At 37.8% G+C, this 26,387-nt stretch overlaps 1 protein-coding gene across 1 annotated transcript; it reads right to left on the bottom strand.

The window, feature by feature from the left end:
* Positions 1-735: 735 nt before the first annotated feature.
* LOC148086592 (CD81 antigen-like) lies at positions 736-18,737 on the bottom strand. Its single transcript, XM_087784748.1, has 8 exons — positions 18,552-18,737; positions 11,511-11,625; positions 4,168-4,265; positions 4,014-4,088; positions 3,701-3,817; positions 2,785-2,883; positions 2,564-2,647; positions 736-2,450 (listed from the first exon to the last, which is right to left on the bottom strand). The coding sequence occupies exons 1-8, from the start codon at positions 18,615-18,617 to the stop codon at positions 2,388-2,390; spliced, it is 717 nt and encodes a 238-aa protein (XP_087640874.1). The 5' UTR covers positions 18,618-18,737; the 3' UTR covers positions 736-2,387.
* Between the last annotated feature and the right edge of the window lie 7,650 nt (positions 18,738-26,387).

Genomic DNA, 26,387 nt, shown 5'->3' with positions numbered 1-26,387 from the left:
ATGAATATGCCTGTCAGAGTGATCTAGGCGATGTTCAATTATACTGTATTGACTGAAAGAACCGCCCCTTCCACCAACCCCCAATTTGATATCAATTATTGCCATCCATTCCTCAGCTTTTGAAGGGTCTTCAGTTAACAGTCCCCCCGAAAATGAATGAATAATCTGCATAACTCTTTTGTGTCAGGTTGTAATTGTATGTAATTATTATGTGCAATTAGTTTATTGCCCAAGTGTGTGGGTTATTGACTTAGTAAGTGCTTTAAGACCACACATTCATTTTCTATTATCTTTTTTTTTTTTACAACATACGTATTAAATTAGCCAAATGGAGACATGATAAATATTCTCAGTAGTTGTACTTATATATTTGTAGAGCCAAGGCCTTGCAATGATATGTTAAACATTCCAAAATAACACAATAGGCTTAATTTAAGGCATAACCCAATCACTACACTCTTACAGCTACATATTATCTTGTGTTCGTCTGTTTTTAATTTATCCAGTTGTGTCAAACTCTGTCTCACATGGGGCCAAACTATTAGAGTAGTCTGGATCACAGGTCGAACAAAATGCACGTTTACTAAACTGGAACAGGAAGAAAGAGTCTGACAGTGATGTCATCTTTTGATTATTTGAGGATTAATCGATCTTTATAATCTGTGTTCGTCCTCCATCACCAAACAATCCAAATTCAATCGGTTACTCTTAAAGACAAGAAAAGAAGACGCTGAGTCCAGTAGTTAGTTTATTTGTAAATACATTTAATCCCTTATATTTGGGCAAACCAAATTCTACATGGAGAGAGAGAGAGATTTCAATTGACCTGGCAGGAGCCGACTCTACCGTCCACTCTCTGGAATCATCTGATGCTTTCGAATCCTTCTCATGGACATCGCTGCCACACAATTGTTCCACCTCGTCCGTCCAGGCTCCTTCAACATCGTACCGGACAAAGATATCATAATACTGAGAAGTACAAGACCTTAGAACAGCCATTGTGACTTTAATTAGTACAAGAATTCAGCTGCGATTGTTACAAGACACTGACCGGTTCTCCGTTCACTACAAAACAAGACTTGGGGATAATATGATGCCTTAGAAACGAGTGAGAGCAGTGGCTGAGCAGATCTGGATAATTGATGTTTTTTGGCAAGTTTGTTGAAGGGTTAGATTTGACAGACACATCCGATTAAAAAACTAAATCTGCGATAAAGGTCTATTGAAATTAAGAAGACGGTATCATTATTGATACCCCATAACATTTATTTTGTCTTGACGGTGACAGCAAGGTCAGGTTAATGTTAATCTTAAATGCATAGTTTAAGAAAAATAGTTTCAACTTCTGCTCGTCCGGAGAGTTCAACAAGACAATCACAACATTAGCATCAGGGCTAACTGTTAGCACTAGGGAAATGAAAGTTAGTAACGTGTAAAAGTGAAAAAGAGGGTTTACATTTGTGCTAAAGAAAAATAGAGCTACGAGCAGAATAGAAGGCATTTTCAACATTCAGGCAACCATGGACCGCGAGTACGAATGGTCTGGAGGGACGTAAATCTAGCCTTACAAGATGACAACAGGATGGGAGACAAATGGAACTAGAAAAAGGCCTTCGTTGCAAAAGATGCTTCAAGATTCCCTTAATCTATACTGCAATGCAAATCCTTCACCGTAAGAATACGTTTTTGTTATAAAATGCAGTTTCTTTTGGACCGGATTAGAGGGAAAGAACACTTTTAGATGAGAAATGACTGAAGATTAGTCGCACAAAGAGACCAGTATTAAGAACAAATAACCCACAGGTGAACAACAGACATCAGGCCACTGTGACTTTGGTTCAAGCTTCCGAGTTTTGCATCCAACAACCCCTCAGTCCCTGCAGAAATAACCAAAGTGTTTGATAGCGAGACAACGCTGCGGTTAGTGAGGAAGCCAACACTGCCTCCTTCAGTTGAGGGAGAGACGACGCGGGAAGATTACAGGTTCTACAGTTCTACTACACCCATGCTCAGGCAGTCATAAAGCACTGTTAATAGATATATTATATACAGTTTATACATCAAACAGTGAAAAAACATCAAAGAACCAAGAGTATAAGATGCTAAGCAAGTTGCGTTAAAACACCAACAGACTACGACGACGAGCGAGCCTGCGAGGCGGCGTGTGACAGCGCATCAGGTTAGAGTATAGATGAACGATGCATCCAAACAATTATGGACGGTCATGAAATAAAAAAGCTGTATGGAGGAGTGTCGACTTCATCCAGCGAGCTAAATATGATTCTGCTTATAAAAGTACAGAGCTGACAAAACAAAACAAACTAAAACAAACAAAAAAAAAGAGCTGCTTATATATCCTTCATCAGCAGCTTTGCTGGCAGAGCACTTCAGTAGACCGGGCTGCTGCGGATCCCACAGCACAGCACCATGCTGAAGATCATCTCAAAGATCTGAGAGAACATAAAGGAAAATGAATACAGCATTAAATGTGTTAATCATTTGTTATACTTTTTCAAGTCTTATGATGCTGTTACTTTTAAAGACTAAGTGAACTAAAACCCACCATAATAACAGCAACCGCCAAGGCAGCAATTCCAATCAGGTAGATCTTGTCAGTGAAAAACTCCTGGATCCTGTCGTGGCAGCTCTGTCAGATGGAGGAGGCATCACGTCAATGCGTTTCAAAGGACGGAAACACCTTTTTTTTCATTTATATTGTCCGTACATTAACGCTTGTTTTCACACTTATCACTTAAAGGTCTTTTCAGAGAGTCTGAGACTTACGAATGTGGTGCCAGAGCTAGGGCAAAGGTCAGTCAGGCCCAGCGTGTCGGTGAAGGTGGTCAGAAAACGGGTTCCCTTTCCCTTTCCACAGCAGTTCAGCTGCAACACACACATGCCAACGACAGTTACCGCAGGGAAGCAGAGAGAGAATGCTGCTCATGTCCTGCTCACAAACTCTTTCCCCAAAATGTAATACATTTTTATTTATTTTCAGGGGCATCTTTGAAAGGGTATATTCGTGTGGAATCACTTTTCTTCCAATTAACTTTATACAACGTATCATGCATAAAAAAAAACACATCAGAGAGCGCCTCACCCTCACTATAAAAGGTGCAATACTGCCATCTTCTGGCTGAACATAATACCTGCAGTTGCACTGCCAGGACAGCACGTCTTAGTTTTGAACTGAATTTGGAATATCATATTAACCTGGCGTCCCTTTCTGGGGTGCAATGACCAGATTCATCAGTTTAGGGGAACGAATATTTAACACAATCTTGCTACTAAGAAAGGAGATGGCATATACAAGTAGAGGTGCAAAATGTGAATCTACACCAAGAAAAGATGCAGACTTGTGTCAGTGATGATGCGTTTCATTGGATGATACTAGGTTTAGACATCATCTATACAATTTGACTGATGCCTTTTAGATGGGTGGGGCTCTTGTAATTGTAGAATACATTAGTACCACAGCTGCTTTTTCTGAATATGGCCGTGAGAGGGGATCAGTATCTGTGATCCCAGCCCAAGAAGTGAAATAGAAATACAAAACCTGTTTTAATTTCGTTGACCACACTTGTTTGGTTTACTATTTTATCTGGTCACATGACCAGCATTAATGTTGCTACGCGTCTCGTTTTCTATACACATTAGAGGTTCATAGACACCAATTTTTGTCAATACTGAGTGATCGTACCGTCTCATGGAAGACTTTAAGCACTGAGAGCCCTTTCTTCGCCTCCTGGTCGGTGAGTCCCTGAGCCAAAGTCTTGTCATAGATTGAGTCATAGAAGTTGATAATCTCCTTAGCCACCTGGAACACAAGAAACGTATGTTAATAGTGACTTTTGTTTTACATAAACAGTCAAAAAAAGGAATTTTAGACACAATTTCAGCTAAAAAAATAAATCTAAATGACATAAAATAGAGTATACAAAACATCTTTAGAGGAGAAGATGGAACATTTTCAAGCTGCTGTTTATACAGAATGGGTTGTGTTGGTGACTCACCGTGTCCCTGTGCATGAAGCCCCAGATACCAGCTGCCACCTCGCAGGCGAACAGAATAACCAGGCAGGTGAAGAACTACAGGAGCAGACGAGATGAAATTGGAGCAAACGGTTTCCGTTGACTTGGTGAAATCAAAATAAGAAGCGTGACTCACGGTTCCCAGCAGACACTGGGACTCCTGGATGGCGCCATAGCAACCAAGGAAGCCGACAACCATCATCACAGCACCGACAGCAATCAGGATGTGGACACCTGGAGTGACAGACGGGCACTTATGATGAGTGACAGCTCAGTGCTGAGCAGGTGAATGAATCAGAAATTAAGCATCTTAGACTAAAACAATTACTCAATGGATGTATGAACATTGCTATACACTTGGACTTCACTTATTTTATTTTTAAACGAGTGTACAATACAATATGCTACACTTTGATACTTGAGAGTTTTGTTATTTAAAAAATGTTTTTGCACATTACACACCAGTTACCGAACACTCACAACACTCCCTGTATAATGTGCTCTGCCCTCTGCAGGCTGTTGATAAGGGTTTCCCTGTGAGGCCTCCTGTATCATCGGCCTGAAGAGGGCAGAGCATGCTGTAAGTAGAACTGCTGTTTGAAAGAGGGAGAATAAATGAATACAGTCAAGCCATTACGTAGATTCTGTATTGATTCAGAAACTTAAACATGTAAACAAAATTCACTTTGGAAAGTAGCAATGATACCAAGTCCTAGTCATGAGCCAATTGTCCTCCAGAGCATTCAGAGTAAAATAGAAAAATGCAGTAGAGAGCCCTGTTGTTTATTTTGGCTGTAAATCATTATTAAGTAAACATTCTTTTTCACACACACTTCACATCCACTCACACACCAACCATCACATTCTGTCACAATTGAAAAGAGTTCATGTTGGTCTTTTATTGTGGGGAAACCAGCACAATGTTCTCAATTGGCTATTTAAAGTTTAAATATGAGTCTGAGTTTGGAACTTCTCAGGAGGGGGCTCGTGAGCCCAAAAACCCTGGCGTTCTTTTCTCCACTAGACATAGTGGAAGTGAAAGACACAAAAGTCAAAACCTACAGCCACAGCTTCGGTGCAAGCTGGTGTCAGAGTTACACAACAGAGACAGACAGACAGTGGTCTCGTGGTCTACCTCACCACTTTCATTAGCAGATATGGAGCTAAAGAGAGCAACTGACAAGCAGAAAAAAAAAAAATTGGAAATATATTAGTGTATAAAAAAATAAGATCCCCAAATTCACAATATACTGTATATATATAGTTCTTTAACTTAGCATGTCGGACCAAACAACTACAACCAAAACAAGTTTCCTGCAATCCCTATAAGAAAAGCTCCAGACTGTTATAAAGGTATGCTTATACTGTTAACCATTTTATGAGTATTGTGGGATTACAGGGCTGGTGGTTGTTGTTCTGGTATCAGATGCAGAGTGGAGTGCTGCCATCATTACTCTGCTTGGTCAACTGAGAGAAAATTAAATTTGAAACCACTAAATGGTGCACTTTCAAGATCTTCCCCACTCCCCATTCATTCCGCACGTGAAACCACATGCACACTCGTACACAAACGCACATTTTTTAAATCGATTTGCTGGCAAGTGACCAAGTCACCCACCATTTGCAAGATTGTGGCTTCCTGGTGGTCTACAGGCTCTTTGTACCTCCACCGTCTGACCACATCAGCGGCTCTCCCTCTCTCCATTTGATGCGCTCGATAATTTCATTTACTTTAATGTCTCTTCCTGTCTGTCTTCATTTAATCTGGATCATCTCCCATCATGCTGTTGGTCTCCGTCTATACTGACAGAACAATAGGTGTACGAAACCAGAGGAGGATGCATACGAAAATGCTCGGAGATTTTACAGCGCCATGTTTACGCTTTGTGTACATTGTCGTTTCTCAGGTAAAAGCATATTCGTCAAATGTTTCCGAACTATAGTGATATGCAGTTTTGTAAGGAAGCTGATTTAATGGAGGTAAAGCTGATCTATGTTAATATTTATTGGAGAAACTACTTACTGCCCGAGCCATTAAATAACAGCAATAGCTTCACAGACCATAAAACAATAAAGTTCATAAGTAGTTTTGACAAAGTCAAAGACATGAAATCGATAAAACTGGTAATGTGAGCTTAAAATATGTGACGCTGAAGAAGTTGACTGGCAGATGATGATGATTTCACTGCGTTACTGCCGACATGTCCGATCAAATTTCATGAGGGCTATGGTGTTGTAGTAGGGCTCCGGGTTTCTCTTTCTATGTAACCTTTGCTAGATTTAATACAACAAAATAAACGCGTTACGCACCATTGCATGGATCTTCTAGCTGTCAGTGTTTAATGGAATAATTGTTGATAAGACTGTTAAGAATATAATATATGTGGCAGCAAAACATGGTAAGTAAGAATTCAACCAGACGTATAGGAGGGAAACAGACCGTCACAATCACGACACTAAGATCACACGACTCCCTAATGCTTTTGCCAGATGTGGGTCCTGCTGCTAAAATAAACTGACTATTGTGTACCTCACAATGAGAGCGTACCATACTATGTCCTGTTTCTCATTATGTTTTAGATGTTAATTACGACATGGGGGGAGGGTCATGTCTCAGAACATTCTTAAAAGCAAGCACGCTTCCTGCATTTTCAGACCAGTAAAGGAAAACATACAATAGCCTGGACTTGGCTGGAAAAACGTACTCGCTCTGCAAGAACATACCTAAAGAGGCATGTAAATAGATTTCGGTGTGTAAATATTTTTGTGTAATGTGACCCCCAGGCCTGCATCGACTCGTCCACGACAACAGATACCGTTAGTGACGAGTGCGTTCAGTATGCATTCTGGTACCCGATTCTTACGCAACAACTGAGGCACCATGATTCATCTCATTTTACAAGCACTTTCCTCCAACCATTTCATTCCAAAACCAACCGGGGCATTCGGAAAAACTCTGTGACTGGATATTCCTCTGACTCAGACTTGGATATTATTTCCAGGACAAAAAGATTTTAAAAAGTTGCGTTAGCAAATAACAGGACTTTCCAATAAACTGTCTAAGCTTTTGTGATCAGTACACATGTTCAGACAACCATTGCCAGAATAAACAGACTTGTTACACTAGTCAACTAATGTGAAACAACACTAATCCGACTCTCATGTTGAAGTCTTACTCTCCAAGATGCAGCAAGTCTCTCATAACCATGTTTTGAATAACGTTTTAGTGGCATTTTCTAATGTAAATATTGTAGGAAGGAGACCTCCAGAGGGATCAATAAAGTTGATCTATCTATCGATTTTTGTACGAACAGAAACAATCTAATGGGTACAATAGAGGTCCAAGATCTATTTAGGAGACACTTGATTCACATTAGTTGCCCTTTACAGAAAACAAGAACAAAAGCAGACATCAGAAGTTTGAATTCTAGGTGTTGAATTAGGGAGACTTCTTGACCGACCTAAAATGTTTTAATCCAATAGTTTGAAATATAACATAAAGTTCAATGATTTTACACATTTCCTACAATTCACAGGAAGAGGGTGTGATTAAATGTTCCTTTTAAATGTTACTCAGCTTCTACTGAGATATAGAATGCATCACTTCCTGCCAATTAAATAGTTTATATTTTCCCGTTTATGACATGTAGTAACATTTTGGAGTGACATTCAGGTTCTGAGTGGTTAATGAGTAAGAGAGTCATGAGGGTTGTGTTTTGTAACCGTCTTCCTGCTTTTACTCAATTATTTCCTCTCATTGCCTCATCGCATGAACCCTTCAGCTCTCGCATCATGGTCTTAAATATTTCTACTTGAAACATTGACATTTTATATCATGTAATTATCATTGTTTTCTCCATGTATTAATTTCAAATGACAACATTTTTCATTTATTATTAAGTACAACAGTATACAATTTTCCTTTTTTTTCAAATAAAAACGGAGAAATGAATGTTAAAACGGGTTTAGAACACCCGTTCTAACTCAACTTATAGATTTATCCAAATATTCTAACATATCCATCAATCAATTGACAACATTATATATATTACATTATACACAATTATTGCAGTAGATTATACTATTTTACATTATTTGTTTTTTTAAACGTTAATCAATTTTCTAGTCAATATTTCCACTTCTGTTCAGCATAACACGACTAAGGTTTTGTTTAAATGTCTTTTAAAGATCAGTAAAATGACTATATAATATGTGATTGTATTTGTTTTTAATTCATTTTTTTATTGATACAATATTTGGATACAATGTTTTAAAGACAATAACAATAATACACATATTCATATCGTTGAGTGATTAGTGAAAAATAAGAACCATGACTAAAAATCTATAAAAAATATTATTTAAAATTGGCTTCCAACTTTGGGTTGAACCAAGAGCATGTCTTGGGTTTAATGTTAGAGTTGTTCTAGAACCCTTATTTGTGTATTTGAGATTGTTTTGGTGCTTTTACAGTTGTTGAGATGAGTAAGATCTTTAAAAAAAAAGTACTCAGTTGGCCACAGTGCCTATGATCTTTGCTTATAAGAAAACATTCACAAAATGAAACAGGAAATCAGATAATTAACGATTAACGAATCATGATCGTCACAGAAAAACTATAAAAACATTTAGAAACGAGTCAAGTGACAAATAACTGGAGGTGCAGAAGTAAACATGTGACTTCTCAGAAAATGAATGGGCAGTTGCTGGCAGATTGTGAGCGTGTCGGAGTGAAACAAAGTGGAGAAGCAGATGTGAGCGTCTGCATTGAAAATTTCCTGGCAACAGGGAGATGGAGACGGAGGGCAGGGGTGGAAACGGCAGATGGGGCGGAGAGTGGGAGTGGAAAAGGATAGAAAGAAACAAAATGACTTGGAGCCTAACCACAAGCAGGAGGGAAAATGAAGGGGAGGAGGGGAATGGAAAGAAAGAAGGAGAAGAAAACTTTCACAGAGGAGGGAGGAGGTGGGGTGGGGCCGCTGCGGAGGAGGCATCGTCGAAGGGAAGGAGGGCCAGTGAGGAATTTTTTCCAAAACCAAAAGGTCTTTTTCTCCTTTGGAATGAGAGGGAGGCTTTATGTAATGGTAGGAGGTTCATTAAGGCTGCTGGAGAGAATGTACAAGACGTGGTGAGGGGCTTTTTCACTCCACCACAGCTATGCTGCTTCACGACAAGAACAACAGCCCAAAACACTTTCATCCGGAAGAACGTCCGCTTTCCAAAGAACAGAAGCGATAAGCTGACTCCAAGTAGTTCAATGTATAAATCTATATCTTAAGGACAGACTTGTTTGTGCCTGATCGGATGAGCAAACCGCAGTGGAAGTTTCACTCTACGGCACTGTTGAAGCTTATAAAGAAGTGGAGGCTTTTAAAATATTGTTCATTTTATTTGATAACTTTATGGGCTTAAGTGGTTATTTACATGGCCAAAAGTTATCATTCACTGTATCCATAAATCTTATTGTATGTTTTTCTCTTCTTCTTTTAGCCTGCATTTTAGCTAAAAATATTTGTCTCTGATCACCAAAACCTTATCTCTAAACTCAGATAGATTTTGAACCTTCTCCCTCCACCCTGCCAGCACTCTCCTCTTCACTACCTTTAATTTGTCTATAATCTTTGAATGTTGGATCTTGAATAATACATCTGTAACTTAAATGGCCTTTAAGATGTTGGATTCCATCAATTAGGCCTTTAATTTGGGCATTTCATCTTAGGGATTCTAGGTTTAACACTTTTCAGTATTTTTTCTCCATAAGACAAATTGTTCAAGTTGGTTGAGGCAGATACAACAACCCCATAAAAGTTTCCAGTCAGTCCTCAAAGTCATTTGTTGGGTAATGTCTTTTATAGTGGTCACATGTGACTCAGGGCCTCATCAGGCGTCATCAACAACAATTTCACACCAACTTCTTATTTCCAGATAACTCCCTTCACTCTGCAGGCACATCCTGTACATGTAATACTCAAGAGTTACTGGACAAATTCCATTACAGTCTATTGTCCATAGTGGTCGATGTTTTAAAATATGTTCATGAAGAATACCTATAATTTAATAGATCAAATTAAGCCTACCTCATTGGACTATTTATCAATAATAATTATCACAATCCACTCTAACTTTACAACCGAGAGCACATTCATAATTCACATCCATACATTATCGTTACACGCATTACTGCACTGCTCATTTTATCAGCACACTCACAAGATATTTATCTCACTGGTAGATGGATGACGATCTATAAATATAGGCCTACTTTACATTTGCAACCTTTTAATATGGTCCAAATGTTGCTTCACGTTATGCATCATGATTTGCTGCCACGTCCAATTTAAATTCCTGTCCAAAATCCATTTAACAGTCAGGCGTGAAAATGAAGCGCATGTTTGTCCGAAATGTCCAATTTTTGCTCTGATCAGAGTCCAGAGTTCATGTTGCCCTTCCTGAAAGTCATTTTCTCTCACATATTATTATAATAAATATAGAACCGCGCATCTAGCAAATTAAAATACAATTTTACTTAATGAGTACCAACGCCCAATTAAGTGTTCCATTGTTGACTTGGTGCCACAGAACTATTTTAGATGATCATGGGTCATGTCTCATGACCTCAATAGGGGGGTTGTGCACCGGTCAGATCGTCCTTGACCAACCAAAAGAGTTTTTAGTGAACAGAACTTACATACCATTTTAACGTTTTTTTCTCAATCAAGTCACTTCACACTAGGGCTTGGTGACAAAATGTAAGTGTTATATAAATAGGGAATTAACGTTCTCTCAGCAGAAAAGAGTGACACAGACATATTGCATTACGCATTTGTTATTTATAAAGGTCTGCATTTAGACACACATACTACCACAACTCCATCAAAAAGCTCCTCATTGCAGTTTTCCCTCAATTTGACCCCAATATAATACTGATTGAACCTAACACAGACAAAGTATACCACAACGAAAACATGTCCACCTCACACTTACAGAAATACTGCTTTTATTTTATTTGTTGTATAAATCAAGCATTTCTTAAATGCGCACTTTGACCAATCCGTGTCACGTTCTGTAAAGTTATCAATTTGTACTTTTACGTCTCGTTGTTCTTTACGTCTCGGTCTAACTGTGAGGCGTAGCTTGCTAGGCTCGGTTGCTATGGCGACTCGGTATATACAAGGAACTAAGACAAACTTATGAGCGCTACTCAACAGGAATTATCCAGTCAGCCGCTCATCTCTTTTAAACCCCCATTGCTAAAGCAACATATTGTTAGTACTTTTCATCTCATCTCAGTTGTTTTAAGCTTCGCTGATCCCAGAACTTCCAAACAAATGTAAAGCAGTCCTTCTTCGATGTATTCGCTGTTAGCGTAAGGTTACAGGAAGTGGGATTTATCTTTGATTTGGTAAGAAAAAATAAACAATAAAAGACTTGATACAATTTGTGTCCTGAAAATGACCAGCATAGAAGGATTATACGTACTGATGTAAAAGGTGCTTGGAGCCTGAGTTCCCTCATATTCAATCCCGAGAATGTTGCTGGTTTGGGGATCGTGTCTCAGCCATAGAGCCACACCCAGGATGACACCCCCTGCAAGCTGCAAGAAAAAACAAACATAGTTAGTTGATCATATAACCAGGAGAATGAAATGATGGTTGGAAACTTAAATGCCATTGTGGAATATAAAAAAAACACATTTATATACACTCAACATTTGTTAGACAAAGAGTAGCTGAAAATATATGAGAAACAATTGTAAATGTCTGTCTGTTATGTGAGGTGTACTTTCAAATGTTTTCCACTCATTTTTAACTTATTTGTGTCATCATGAAGCTGGCATGTTTTTCAGTTATTCCATGTCTCCTGCAATCCCTGAAATCTTCTGAGTGTGAGAACTTATTAGAAATTATTCTATGAGATATTTTAATTGGTTATTGGTAAAATAGGTTTTAAGTGAAACATGAAAACATGACATACATGTGCAGTAGATACACCCATTACACAATAGTCACATCCTTCCCCCTTTCATCATCATTTGATTATCTCTCTAATTCCAGAAGCATCCGCTTAATATTGCAAGCATGATGCTCTCACCTATATGCAGGTACATTGCATACTGCATTTTTACAGGGATCAACCTCTGGAAAATGATCAAAACCTGTTCCATGTTGTTTCATGTAATGCAAAAGACAAACAAACGAGAAATTCCATAACAAGTCAAACCATACAATCATCCAAAAATACAGACGTTCTTGTGTTGTTTGCGAGTATAGATGCACTTCTATAAGAAATAGGCCTCATTTAATTCAATCCTCAAGGTATTGAGGACACACACAATTTAATAATTAGCTTCACGTCATTGTTTCGTCACTTTTGTGTATTTTTACTCTCCTTTATTTACACGGCTGCACCAGAAAGTGCTCTCTGGGGACAACACAGATCTCTTGACTAAACAATCGCAGAGGACTAAAAAAGTTAACTACAGTGAAATGTTTCATGAGATAAAGTACTAAAGAAAAATGCACAACACAGGCTTCTTCGAAGACAACTAATGGACATGCCTTATCAAGAGGAATTCTTGTATTTCAGAAATAAGAAGACAAAGTTTCTGTCTGAATGTTTTCTGAAGTATTTTATTACAACAGAATATATTAATACATTTTCAATACAATAAACCTCATAAGCAACACAAGTCTACCCTAACTCCACCGATTATGCAGCAATTTGAAGCTGGCAAAGAAGCCAAGGCTAACCAACGGCACGCTGTTCCTGCCACTGAGTGCTAAGAGGGTAAAGGTAAGGTGTTTATCCTTCCGTAAAAAGGAGAAAGGAATAGATCAACTAAGAAGAATCTTATTGTTTAAGATTTCTCAAATACACCAAGACAATTTATACCGTTGCTGTGTTATTCCTGACAAGAATTTAAGTTTACATTCCGCCTCAACTGCCGATAGTCGCGCTACAGCTGTATTTGATGGATGCTTTAAATACCTTAGAAATGACTTATTTTGTAGCAGTCAAAACATTAATAAACCGATTCATATCTTTACCATTGATACTATTGATGGTATTAGATGATCATGCTTCTTTGGTCATTGTTATTTCAAGGTCAAGATGACCCAGAGGCCCGAATTTTTTTTATTTTTTACAGAAGCCACTTGTGAGAATGTGTTGCCTCGGTATGCTTAATATGTGTTGTTTTCTTTTCTGGTGGATCTGGAGTTTAAGTATAACAATGAGCCTTTGTTGAATTTTTTCCACCACTCTCAGACTTCCAGGGGGAAACCCTGAATATAAAATGCAGCGTAGAACTAGAGGTCTTGTTCTTCAGGGTGGTTGACACTGACCTAAGCCTAGCTCAGCCCCTTTGTTTGGCCCTGGACAATGCGATCCTAAATATAACTGCATTGGTTAGCCGACGAGAGCTGGAAAACAACCCGCCATCCTTTCAGTGGGTATTCAAAGCCGCCGTCTCCATCCTCGTGTATTACTATATAGCATGCAAGACGCAAACGGCACAAACTAGTTTGTGTGAACTAGCCAACTCAGCTCCCTCCTGACCTCTTGGTTCAGTCTATTCAGCTTCTTGGAACAGCAGGCTGCTTAGCAACAAGATCAACATCAAGTGCGCAGAACATATAAGGAGGCCCAGCAACACCACGGAATGACTTACTATCTTTAATAACTTGCCAGAACCATTACTGCACCACGTGCGTTACCACAAGGATGAGTCATTATGAGAGATGGTTAAATAATGAATGTTTATCACAGCGTGGGTGTTGGCTAAGGATTAAAGCTTAAATGGTGCTTCTGACATGGACGCATGCAGTGATTTCTACTAGTTTTACAACTAAAAGAAAACAACCACTGTACTGTACAAACACAGACAAATATTTGTCTGTTCTGTTGTTTGTTTATTCAAGCAGCTAAGATAAGACAAACATACTTGTTAACATTGATGGCTGCTGACTGATTTAAATAATATATTTAGACACTTAATTTTATTGTCATTATCTAAATATATAGTATTATGCTAATTTATGCCACATTGAATTTTAACACTTGAAGTGGTCAACCCTGAAAAAGGATTTAAAGGAAAACATTTAAATTGTGACAAATAAAATTGTAATACAACTAGATGCGTCAGCTGGCTTGTATAGGGAAATCAAATTAAATTGATGGCAGCGGACAACAGTTCCAGTCAGCATTGTGGCCATGAATACCTAAGATGTTTGTCTGGAGAGCGATCACATTATTCTCATAGAATCAATCATTTTGTTAATTTTTTCGGTATTTAACAAGAAATTCCCTGTGGGGTTTTTTTGGGCTTGAAAATATCAAAAGCTTTTGCCATTTTAATAAAAATATGTAATACAATAATCTTCCTGATGTATAATGTTTCATAACATATATGATGTTCAAAGACAAAATAAATTACCTTAATAATTTTAACCTAAAGTAACATAAGATAAATTAAGATTTGTAATGTAATAGAGAAATGAAAAAGACATTTCGACATACTTATTTATTTCCGAGTCATATTTGATGACCAAGTCCATTTCTTTGACTAGAATAGAACCCTCAGTTTCGAGGACTCCCAGCATAACACCCATATGTTTTGTGAAAAAAAAGCATTAGCAGGAAAGGAGACAAATTTGATCCAGTAAACTTGTGTGAACTTTGGTAGGTTTTTTTCCACTGAAACAAACGTTAATAATGATTTCTAAAAACAGAAACACTTTCCTGATTAATACTATACAACTGGTAGTTGCCATCTTATAACAGCTGAGTTCTCAAGGCAAGTCAAAAATAGTACAAGGTTGAGTCAAACAATGTGAAGGAAATGTCTTCTATTTTATACCATGATTTAATCCTGTCGCTAAAATGGCCATATTCGACAGGACAATTTTAGCTTACATCACCCGTCCATATTAGCAAGTGATTATTAATGTAACGATAGCAGTCTGGCAGCTGTTGGAAATAAACTGCCTGGTGGTCCTTTTATGGAACATGTCAAGTAATTAAAAAACATTCTGAAACAAGTACAGATACACTCATGCTTTACTTTTAAACTAGAAGACAGAGCTGCTGCATGAACCGAAGCTTAAACGTGTTGAACTTTATTTACTTTATTTCCCTTTACAAATGTTCCAATGTTTGAAAGGACGGTCGGGATGCTTCAGTCAAAACTTTACAACACACTCCCGTGTTCATGATGGAAACTCTACTGTACTTAGTGACATTTTACTAGTGTGGCCTTCTTATTTTCTCAGATATAACAAGTTTTCCGAATCTATTCTTGAATAATTTAAGTAAAAACAACTGAAAATGAAATAAAATATTTTGTATGTTAAATAAAACCAACGCATTCAACCAAAATATCACCAAGACTATGCAAAACCACTTCAGCCAAAGTGTTGCCATGTGTTGCTCTGGCTGTTGTAATCACACATTCCACTTTAATTGACTTTTTTTTTTCCTCGATCCAGCAGCAACAACAACAAAAGAGCCAAACACCTACAATTTAGTCTCCTCGTCCTATGGTGAAAATACAATTAAGCGTTTAGTCCACACAGTCAACGTGCCGCTCCGGAGTCTATTTCTGCACGTTGCCGTGAGTGCAGGGGTTGGAGAATGTCAGACATGTTGAAGTGGACGCGGTGGGGGATGGGGCAGGGACCTCATTTTCCCATAAGACTCCTCTAACAGAGCAGAGGCTTCCCTCCCAACCCCTTCTGACCTCCGACCCTCTCAGTGTCCGCGGTGATTTATGGAAACAGGAGGTCTCCTCTTTTTAAAGAGGCAGGCTGCACATTTCAGTGGAGGCGTCTCCGCAGATGCACTGAACTTGTCTGACCTGACAGATCAATTCACAAAGCTCTTTAGAGCAGCCAATACAACTAAAAGCTCCAAAGTGGGTTATGTGTTAAAAAGAGAGGAGGAGCCAGTTGAGATTCTGTGATGCACTTTAAGCACTGCCTAATTCATCATGTTGGAATCACTTTCAGGAGTGGAGGAAACACTTCTTTTTACCGGCTTTTCCAAACGCGTCAGGTGCTTTAACGTTGATGGATCAAGTTTATGTCTTTTCTAAACTAGTCAACACGACAACTTATGACTATTTAATGTGAAACAAACCGATAACAGTTTGTTTCTTTAGTAGGTTACAGTGTTTGGAAAGTGGGACACAGTATCCTAAAGTTCTTTCAGCCTTTTTGGTGATTAATCATACTTCAAATTCATCTCTAAAAGTTGCCAAACATAAACAATATATTTAACTTCAGCCCCATTTTCCATTTAAAATGTAGTTTCCTTCGGGTAAATGTTCTTGATTAATGAATTGTCGTAAGTAAAGTGTGGTTGAATTTTTTGGATCATATCGTTTTTGGTTGTCTTGGATCGTTTTGCTTTTTTGAAATGCTTTGAACTCCTAAGGGAGCTTTATAATCAGGAGGAAAAGATAAAGGATTTAAATGAATGTTCTTTATCTCACACAGTACAAAATCTGAGCCAAGTCCTTGTTAAATGCATTACAGTTCACCATTCACTTTCACTTTTCCATTAGAGAGATCATGCAACTGTCTTTTCATTGGAAAAGGAAAGGCTGAACATACTGTTAAAGAGAATCATGTGAAAAGACGTTCCATTTTTGTTACCCTGCTCATGAGAACTTCGCTTCATACATCGAGAAAAAACTCCAACCAGACTATTCGGACTCTATGTTGAAATGGCAGAGATTCAAATTGGCTATAACCACGCTTTTGTTCTTTCTCCAGTTTGCATCCAAATGGGATAAAGCAGTCTTGTGCTCCTGTTAACTCTCTCTCCGCCTCAAACGATGATGCAAACTGTAGCAATGGGGGTAATAACGCTAATGTGTCTCGAAACCTACACTCCCTTTTAAATTCACCATCGATAAAGCCGTCACGAGACAATTTCCCCTCAGAGTCAACGGACAAAAAAAATCATGGCAACTCATCAGAGAAATGGTTTTAGACCATGGGAGCTACACATTTCGATGTTTGTTAAAGTTGTGTGAAGTAGTATTAAAAAAATGTGCATACATAATTATTTGCCCCTTTATGATTCTCATATCTGTCTAGATGACCATTTATGTCCTAAGATATAATAGAGAAAAACTATGACATAAAAGGCCAAACTTATACTGTAGACAGTCCGCCCCTAATCTTTGTTATATATATATATATATATATATATATATATATATATTTCTTCTGAATAGTATCACTGATAATAAGGTGATAAAACATATAAGGAAGAGTGCTTATATCCAAAATTGGATTTTTGAATTGAGTACAACTTTGTTTACAGATAAGAAACGCTATCAATGACATATTTGCTCGTAGAAGGCTCCAACTCAATTTTATTATTCTACACACTTTATATGCCGTTTGTTTTTATTTATAGCTCTAGGAATGTATAAAAGTCAGTCTTGTATGAACAGAAGTAGGGTAAATAAGACCAGAGGTGAAAATGTATTTCCCCCTTTGTAAAGTAAACAAAGTAAAAGTATGAGGGTGGAAAGATATAGAAAGTTGCTTTTGGGGAATAACCCATTTTTATAACCTGGATTATCTTTATTGTAGCGGCCACTGTGTGCAAGACTAAGCCAGATGTGGACCATGTGTGGTCTGCCTGTCAATTACAGTACAACACAGATTTGTCTAGACTCTTGAAATAATGTACAGCGTTCTCTCTCTCAATAACCTTCAGTCTTCAACCCAAGCCGGGACGAATAAATACCGAAGACAAAACGGTAGATAAACCACTCATTGTGGTTTTAATCATTCTCCCTGAGTGCCTTCTGCAGCAGCAGCCCTTCACAGTGACGTCATTGGCGGGCCACAGCCCCAGCAGCTCCGGCACCAGATCACGACCACCGATGGGATCACCAGGGGTCTCAGAACCAACTGTAAACACACGAGCTTCTGGCTCCACAGACACCAGTTTCCAACTTCAGCGTCACAAACTTCATCTTTAAAGGATGATCAAAAAAAGGATCATCTAAACGACCGAACGTTTCCACGATTCGTCACAAAGTCTTGACTCACCAAGTGGAAAACAGAATAAGCTGCCCCCCCCCCTTCCACACGCGCACGCCCACGCGCGGGTTTTCTCCAAATAATCACCCCGAAAGGACACGCCACCTAACATCTACCAGCAGTTTCAACCAGAGAACCACAAGTGGTTTTCACTTCGTTGGGTTCATTTTAAAATTAAAATCAAAACAATAACCGAACCTTCAAACACCTTTAATAACATTTTTGGGGCTCCATGTTTAGTTCACAGCATGGCTTCATAACGAACATTCACGAGTACAAAGGCATATCAGGTTCAACATATTTCTGCTAAAATGGTTACTGTTGAGAAGTGAAAGGTTGTTTTTGTTTTTAAATGTATAATAATGGTTTCTTCTGGACTCGCTAGCTCGCCTCAACAGAACCCGCGACGTCGCAGCGCCGACGACACAACGACGTAGAAAAAAAACCACCATTTTCTCACCCAGAAGATGAAGTTGAAGAAGAAGAGCATGTATTTGATACATTTGGTGCAGCCTTCGACTCCCATGGTGGTCCGTAAATGTGTTCGTTCGTGGGGTTAACGGAGGCGGCAGCTGCTCGCGGCGTGTATAACGGGCTGAATGGAGAGCAGCAGAGCCGCGGCGGAGGCTGCGAGGACGGAGGCCACACCCAGCCCCTCCCACACCCACTCACCCGGCCTGTGGCCAGACACGCATGCGCACCGCTATACCCACGGTCCATGGTGTTTTTTGTTTTTTTTTACAATCGTCGTCGCGGTCACGTGGCTGTGATAACAGGACCTTATCAGTCCCGCCACTATCTTCAATCCCACCAATCCTGCTGGTTGATCGACACGTTCGACTGGATCTGATTTATGACCCGAGATCTTTCACCAAAGCACATATCTGGCGTTGTCCCCCAATGATAAAACTAGAAATATTAAAGCAGGGTCAAATCAAAAGTAAAAAACCGACTCGACCACACAGTAAAGAAAAAATTAGATTAACTTTAAAATGTAATGTTATTTGAACAAAAAAAGACTGGTTACTATTTGAGTCTTTCTCACTCAATAGTATATCGATGCCATCGGATTACTGAATGGATGATGTTTCTAATGTTGTAACATTGAATTTGTTTTTTGATTAATTGAATTCAATAATTTGAATATTGAAAGGTTGAATTTGTTTATTGAATAATTCAATTCAATTATTCGATTAAAAAAAATGAATTACATCATTTTTCACACATTCAGCTTGACATTTTAATTTATACTATTCATTATTTTTTAAATTCAATAAAAAAAATAATTCTAAACCATTTAAATTCAATGATAAAAAATGTAAAGTCTTTTAAATTCAACATAAATGTGTGCCCCCAGACAAAACCAAACGAATACCGAGCAACTGCAACTTGCAGCTGAACACCTCAAAGACCAAGGAGCTGGTCTTGGACTTCGGGAGGTCCAGGACAAAGCCACGTCCAGTGTACATCAGAGGCGACGAGGTGGAGATAGTTGACAACTATAAGTACCTCGGTGTGTGGCTGGACAGTAAACTGGACTGGTCCTGCAACACAGACCATGTATATAAGAAGGTTCAGAGTAGACTGTACTTTCTGAGGAGGCTTCGATCATTTAACATCTGCAAGAAGCTCCTCTGCATGTTCTACCAGTCTGTGGTGGCCAGTGTCCTGTTCTATGCTGTGGTGTGTTGGGGTGGAAATGTGTCCAAGAGGAGTGTCAACAGGTTGGACAGGTTGATCAGGAGGGCTGGCTCTGTGGTTGGAATGAAGCTGGACTCACTGGTGACAGTTGCTGAGAGGAGATCATTGAACAAACTACTGTCCATCATGGATGATGACAGTCATCCTCTGAACACTGTCATCAGTGAGCAGAGAAGCAGAATGAGTGCACGAATGCTCCTACCCAGGTGCAAAACAAATAGACTTAGGGACTCATTCATCCCTCGGGCTATTAAATTGTGCAATTCTGAGTTCGGGGGCAGGAGTGGAGTGAAAGTATCAGGATGTTTTGTTCTATGTTAGTCTTTGTATCCTTTGTCTTTGTTGTTTTTCTTTGACCTATGTTCTTTGTCTTTATCTTTAGACTTAGATTGTGTCATCTTGTTCTTCTTCTTTATGTTCTTGTGCTTATTTTATTTTTTATGTATTATTTTTTATTGTTTATGAAAAATTGCTGGCTATTGGAAAAAAACAATTTCAATAAAGTTTTACCTACCTACCTGGATCGTACCTTAAGCCAATCCTGCATAAACGATCAGATGGCAACGTCGCAGTACTGCCTCATCAGTTTAGGTATTTTCCTGAAATATTAAATTCAACCATTCAATATTCTGATGGCTCTGATATACTTCCATATTACGGTTGCACAATACAAAACATTCCAACTCAATATGGATGCTCAGGGAAAATAAAAATGCTCATACCAAAAGTATAAAAAAAGAAAAAATATATTTATTGTTATTTTTTAAATTATATTTGCAATGAAAAAAAAAAACTGCAAATATGTTCACAATTGTCAGCTCAAATGTAGTGCAAAAAAAGTAAACAATAACAATTAGAACAATATTTTGCACATCTAAATATAAATATGAATATAATATTAATATAGTAAAAACGCTTTTGAAAATAAGTATAGTAGCCGGATACAGCATTTCAGTATCGAAAACGTTTTTGAGTTTAAATACATTTGACAACTGTATGTAAGTAAGTAAGTAATTTTTATTTGTATAGCGCTTTTCCAGACCAGGGTCACAAAGCGCTTAAACAATCAAAACAATATTCAAAAAAGTATATACTTAAAAGATCAAGATAAAACTGATAACACAACAGGAGCTCAGATAATCAAGGACAGTTGTTTTTTTCCAGCAATCGTGGGAACACAATAACCGATAAGCGTTTGCACATCATCAGCCTGTCTGACCTCAACAATTGAATCATTTCTTGTTTGTATGACACAAACTGCATACAGTGGACATACAGTGGATTTACAAAATCTCCCGTATATTATTTCACAATCATCTGAATGCATTTCCAAAACTGTCAACGCACTGATCTCTGAACAAACTACTGTCCATCATGGATGATGACAGTCATCCTCCGAACACTCTCATCAGTAAACAGAGAAGCAGATGTAGTGTACAAATGCTCCTCCTATGGTGCAACACTAATAGACTCAGGGACTCATTCATTCCTCGTGCTATAAGTTTGTATAATTCTGAGTTTGGGAGCAGGAGCAGAGTGAAAGGATGATGTATTCTATGTTAATCATTGTCTTATTTTCTTGCAGGCTTGCAGAATTACCTACACAAATTAAGATTTTGCAAAATGCCATTACAGTTTTGACTGTCTTTTCCCATAAACTAAATTCCAATGAATAATAAATGCCAAATAGTGCATACATTTTAGCCTACTATGTGCAAAAAACAGAAACAAACAAACCCTAAATAAAAAATGAAAAATAATGTTTATTTAATTCCAAATGCAGTTAGTTATAAATGACTGAAGCTGTCTGATGGAGTTGGTGTTAGCATTTTTGAAAACTAGTGTATGCGTTTGGTTTACAAAGTGAGCTTTTGAGCATGACATTTGCAGATTTGTCAGTTGTGTGTTGGTGTGTTAACAGTTTTGAAAATGTGTGAGATATATATTATATTTTGTTCAGAAAATAGTAAAAAACCTGGATCTTTAAGGTTGCGGAATAAAGACACGTGTGTTATCCAAAGTCTACTTCTCTGTCAACGATATTGAATGTGATGACAAAAAATAAGTAAGTAAGTAAGTCAATATTTTATATTTATAGAGCGATTTTCTATATCAAGGTCACAAAGCGCTTAAAAAATCAAAATAAACTAAATAAATATACACTAAAAGGATGAAGATAACACAGAGAAAAAGACAAGAGTCCCAGAAAATCAGGGAAAAGCCTGCATGAATAAGAAAGTCTTAAGATGTTTCTTGAAGGAGTCAGAAGACTCCATCAAGCGCATCGAAGCAGGAATGGAGTGTACCACAAAAGGTGAGTTATGACTAGTAGTGTGATAGAGTGGCTGGTCTTTCCAATAATTCATTTACAGATGTGGAAATTGTGTCATCTAGTGGTACAATTCTAGATTACAGTTCATTTTGTGCAGTCCATATCGTCATCAAATCGCAGAATTAAAATACTTTTGTTTTAAATACGCTTCAATAGCAACTAATGTGTTGATTTACTCAAAATTCATCATTTTCTATTCACACTCATTTCGACTTAGGGTTGGGATTTTCAGAGTATAGTTAAAGTTATAGTTAAACGTATGTTTAGTTAATCATGCTTCCTGAGCAAATTCCTTCTTTGGATATCGGATCTATTTCAGAGAAACTTGCACAAACCCAAGGCCACTGCAATATAATTTTGACCATTAGGTCCTTCACCTGTGACCACCAAATCTTGCTACTGGACAGCGAACGGAAGAACAGGCGTTGAACCTGGTCCTGTGGAGTAAAATTGGCTCGGAGGGTCAGAATTCGTGACCCTCAGAGACAGAAGTCTGTGAGATGCCTCCTCTACTTTGAGAAGAATAAACAGATGGACTGAACTAAGTGCTGTGCTTCCAGAATTAGTTTGCTGATCTTTTTGAATAAATATCCACTTGAGATGCCCTTATGTATAAACATGCTTAGATGTGTATGTGTACATGTATGTGGATGTATCTACGTATTTGATTTGACCAAAGGAAGAAATGAAAAAAACAAGATCAAGTCTTATAAACCTACAATAAAACCTCAATTGATATGATAACTAGCAACCTATATGTGTTTATACTAATCATATAATTAACGTATTTAGGTTTAATTTAATGTCCTTGGTTTGTTGGGAAAAAACCAAGATAGAACCAATAGATTGAAAGATATCAGAATAATTTGGGTTGTTGGAAAATGAAACATGAAGTATTCGATCAACTGCAATGGAGTGATGGAGGAAGGAGAAAGAAGGACAGGAGAAAAGGCCCCAAATAAGGAACTCAGCAGGGAGCTTGAATAGCAGCCAATAACTGCGAACTATCCTTTTGTGACCACTGAGTTTATGGATAAATACTCAGTGTAAACCAATGTAATGTGGTGTGCTTGTGACAAGATTCACACACCAGTGGTCCACGGTGAGCTTCAAGCCATCATAAGCTTCCATCACGTGCTTTACGGCCAACTGCCGGCCGCACTTCAACTCCTGAAAGATCCACCTGCGAGCCGTATTTCCCTTCCAAGAAAAGCAAGCGTCTGTTCGAGTTCCACATCATGTTCTGGTCTTGCCCTACAAAGTGAGGCCCGTCTCCCCTGCTTCACAACCTCTCGAGACGCCGAGAAGATCCATGCATCAGAGACTTGTGAGCCCCTGAACCGATAAGTTTCATGGTTGGTGACACCAACTCGGTCAAGGGAGATCTCTGCCAGCCTGCAACAGAGAACCAGGCCCGGACCCGACGTCAATGCTTCACTGTGGCCCCTTGTCAAAAGACCTTCTCCCCCTGGTCTCTGTCTGGCCCCGTCGTTGAAAGACTCCTTTCGTCACCATGATCGTCACTTCCATCTGCTTCTGCTGCTTGCTTCTTCATCACGTCATCTTCTATCCTTTTGACGACGTAAGAAACCTCCATGATAATTGATTATCTGAGAAGGTTCTTTCCTTTAATTTCGGTTACAAAACGCGCAATAGAATCTTATTTTTGTCATTCATCATCACAGTTTTTTAATTAATCTTTAAAACGTCACGTTTTTGTACCTGAATCCATTTTGGTGTGTAACTGTCAATTTAAGTAGTTCTTACTCAGTAAAGAACAAATAATAATGACAAACTAGTAGTGACTTCAGTTAATGAGATTGATTCAAGTTAGTGGTTCATAGTTAATTAATAAGGCCAAGTAATTCATTATTATCCACATACATTTAATAGTTTCCTTTGTACTATAAATCAAAGGTGGTGCTCCAACTTCAGGTATTCTTACCTAGAGGCAATTTTAAAGTTAAATCGACCAGAACTTAGATGTTCTGAAAGTAAACCTTTTTTTAAAGGCCTATAATCACTACATATGTTCATTTTAATGTAGAAAATGGAGCTCAGTGGTCTTCGTCTTTACATTTTCTCCAAAAAGACAGAGTTAAAAATATCCAAATACCTTTGTGGTGCTTGTCTGTAACATTCATCAATTACAAGCAATACAGACAAACTCAGGGCAAATATCTCGAGCGCTTCCAGAGTGCAAACAGTCCACTGTCTACACCTCCTGAGGGACTCGTTGTATAAATAAAGCGGGGCGTGATTAACGTTGACTGGAGGATGAGTGAAGCCATTATTTCATCATAATGGACTCCGATCTAGAAACCTCTCATACTGCGAGACTTCACGTGGAGGATAACTTTATGAAGTAATAACTTTAAAACGGACCATCATCATGATGAGGGACTTACTGCATCTTGGAGAGAAAGACTTCAACATTTCAAACATGTGAGTCAGTTGGGTTTTTACAATAGTTGCCCTTTAAGAAGTCCTTAAAATAGAAATACAATTTCTTGTGAATCTGAAATGTGTCTATTTATTTATATATAAAGCAAACCAATCACAAGCTCCAAATAAATATTTTATGCCTTATATTAAAACACATTGATTGATTTGATCGATGTTCCTTTATTCTTCCCACATTGGAGAAATTGTAGTTGTTTCAGCAGTATGTACACATATAACACATATTATTAAATATATAACATTTATACAAAAAAAGAATAGATACAGATACAAATACAAAACAATAAAAATAATAACAAATACAACAAAAATAATAATGGGAAAAAAATACACAGCGGATTTTAATTTAAATCAAACCTAAATTTAATGTAGGTAAATTGTGCCAAACACAGCGGATTCCAGTCTGCTTTAGAACCTGTGGCAGGAGTTATTTTCTGCATGGAGTTGGAAGGTTTATGACCATCATGACAAGATGTCCCTCCTTTAAGCCACGGATGAAGCAGGAACATCTCAGGTAATGATTGTCAAGGGTGGATCTGAAATACCAATTGGTTTTACCCCAGGTGCCTCAGCTTGGATGATATCAGATGTGATTTTGTTGTAGACATGTGTCCCAACCCTGAAGATCGCATGGATTAGGTAGAGTACATTTGTTTTTAATTCCCCTTTTCTTGTCATTTTTTATCTGGGCTTTCTGCTGTTTGTGTTTATAATGCTCTTCTGTATTTCATTTTCTTTTCTATCATATTGTCAAAAGTTGATTGTATTTCCTGTAATACACAGAAAATAAAGAAAAATGATTTCCCTTTAAATGTAATGTTTTTAAATGTGAACATTGCATATGGACATAAAGTTCCCAACCAAGAAATGTAGTGTAGAAACTTTGGGTTGCAAGTTTTGAATGCAACTACCTGTAAAACTGAAGCATGTAGTCAATGCAGTTCCTGTAATGTCAACAATAGAGTATTTTGAATCCTGGTTTACTTTAAACAACTGCATGTCTCTGATGAAGTAAAAAAAAGTTGTTCTTTGTCAAAATAATTCCATTTAGAGTCAGATTTTCAGTGTTTTGTTACATTTAGTTTGTGCAGAGACAGAAGTTTTCTATTTTGACATATATAGTTAGTATATAGAAAAATTATTTTTTGAGAAGATAATCATTTTGTTAATAATAATTTAGTTTTTTGTAATTGTAATTCTGGATTAAGAGTTTAGAAAACATATGTATGTTTAAGCACTTGTTAACAACTAAAAATACTAAAACTAATGTAATTAATAAGTAAGTAATTCCATTATGATTTATGTTTAATTCAATTTTCTTTTTTACTTCACATACATTTCAAGATTCAAGAATATTTATTGTAATTATACAGCGGTTAAAAATGCACAATGACGTAATTAGGTTGAGACCATGACATAAAGATATTACACAAAATAAAAAGAAAAGATGTATAAATTGACAAACATATAATTACTGAAAAAGTCTCTCTTTATCCGTCACTTCTTAGAGTCTTGCTGCAGTGGCAGCATTTTCAGATCGGTCAGGATGATCCAGATATTTCTGATCTTCGATCAAGTTCTACCATCCTATTTTTGGGCAGTAGGAGGCGCCGGCGTGTTGTTTCCAGAGCCCTGAGAGAAGAGACATGTGATCAGAACATGATGATCTAGCTTCATTTACTCTCTAAAGTCAAAGAGCGAAAGAAGTGAATGAAAATTTGATGAAGAGGAAATCATCATCAAAGACAACTTCTCCAGTAGAAGTCGAGGAGTTTGTGATGAATCAATCAAATCAGACTT

The sequence above is a fragment of the Callionymus lyra genome, chromosome 2 (genome assembly GCF_982586985.1).
Source record: "Callionymus lyra chromosome 2, fCalLyr1.hap1.1, whole genome shotgun sequence".
NCBI lineage: Eukaryota > Metazoa > Chordata > Actinopteri > Syngnathiformes > Callionymidae > Callionymus > Callionymus lyra.
This window is presented reverse-complemented; position numbering and strand designations above follow the sequence as displayed.

Coding starts and splice junctions, on each gene's coding strand:
- LOC148086592 (XM_087784748.1), bottom strand. CDS start 18,617: ATGGGAGTCGAAGGCTGCACCAAATGTATCAAATACATGCTCTTCTTC. Junction 2,648..2,784: donor CTAGCTCTGGCACCACATTC/GTAAGTCTCAGA, acceptor TCCATCTGACAG/AGCTGCCACGACAGGATCCA. Junction 2,451..2,563: donor TGGCGGTTGCTGTTATTATG/GTGGGTTTTAGT, acceptor ATGTTCTCTCAG/ATCTTTGAGATGATCTTCAG.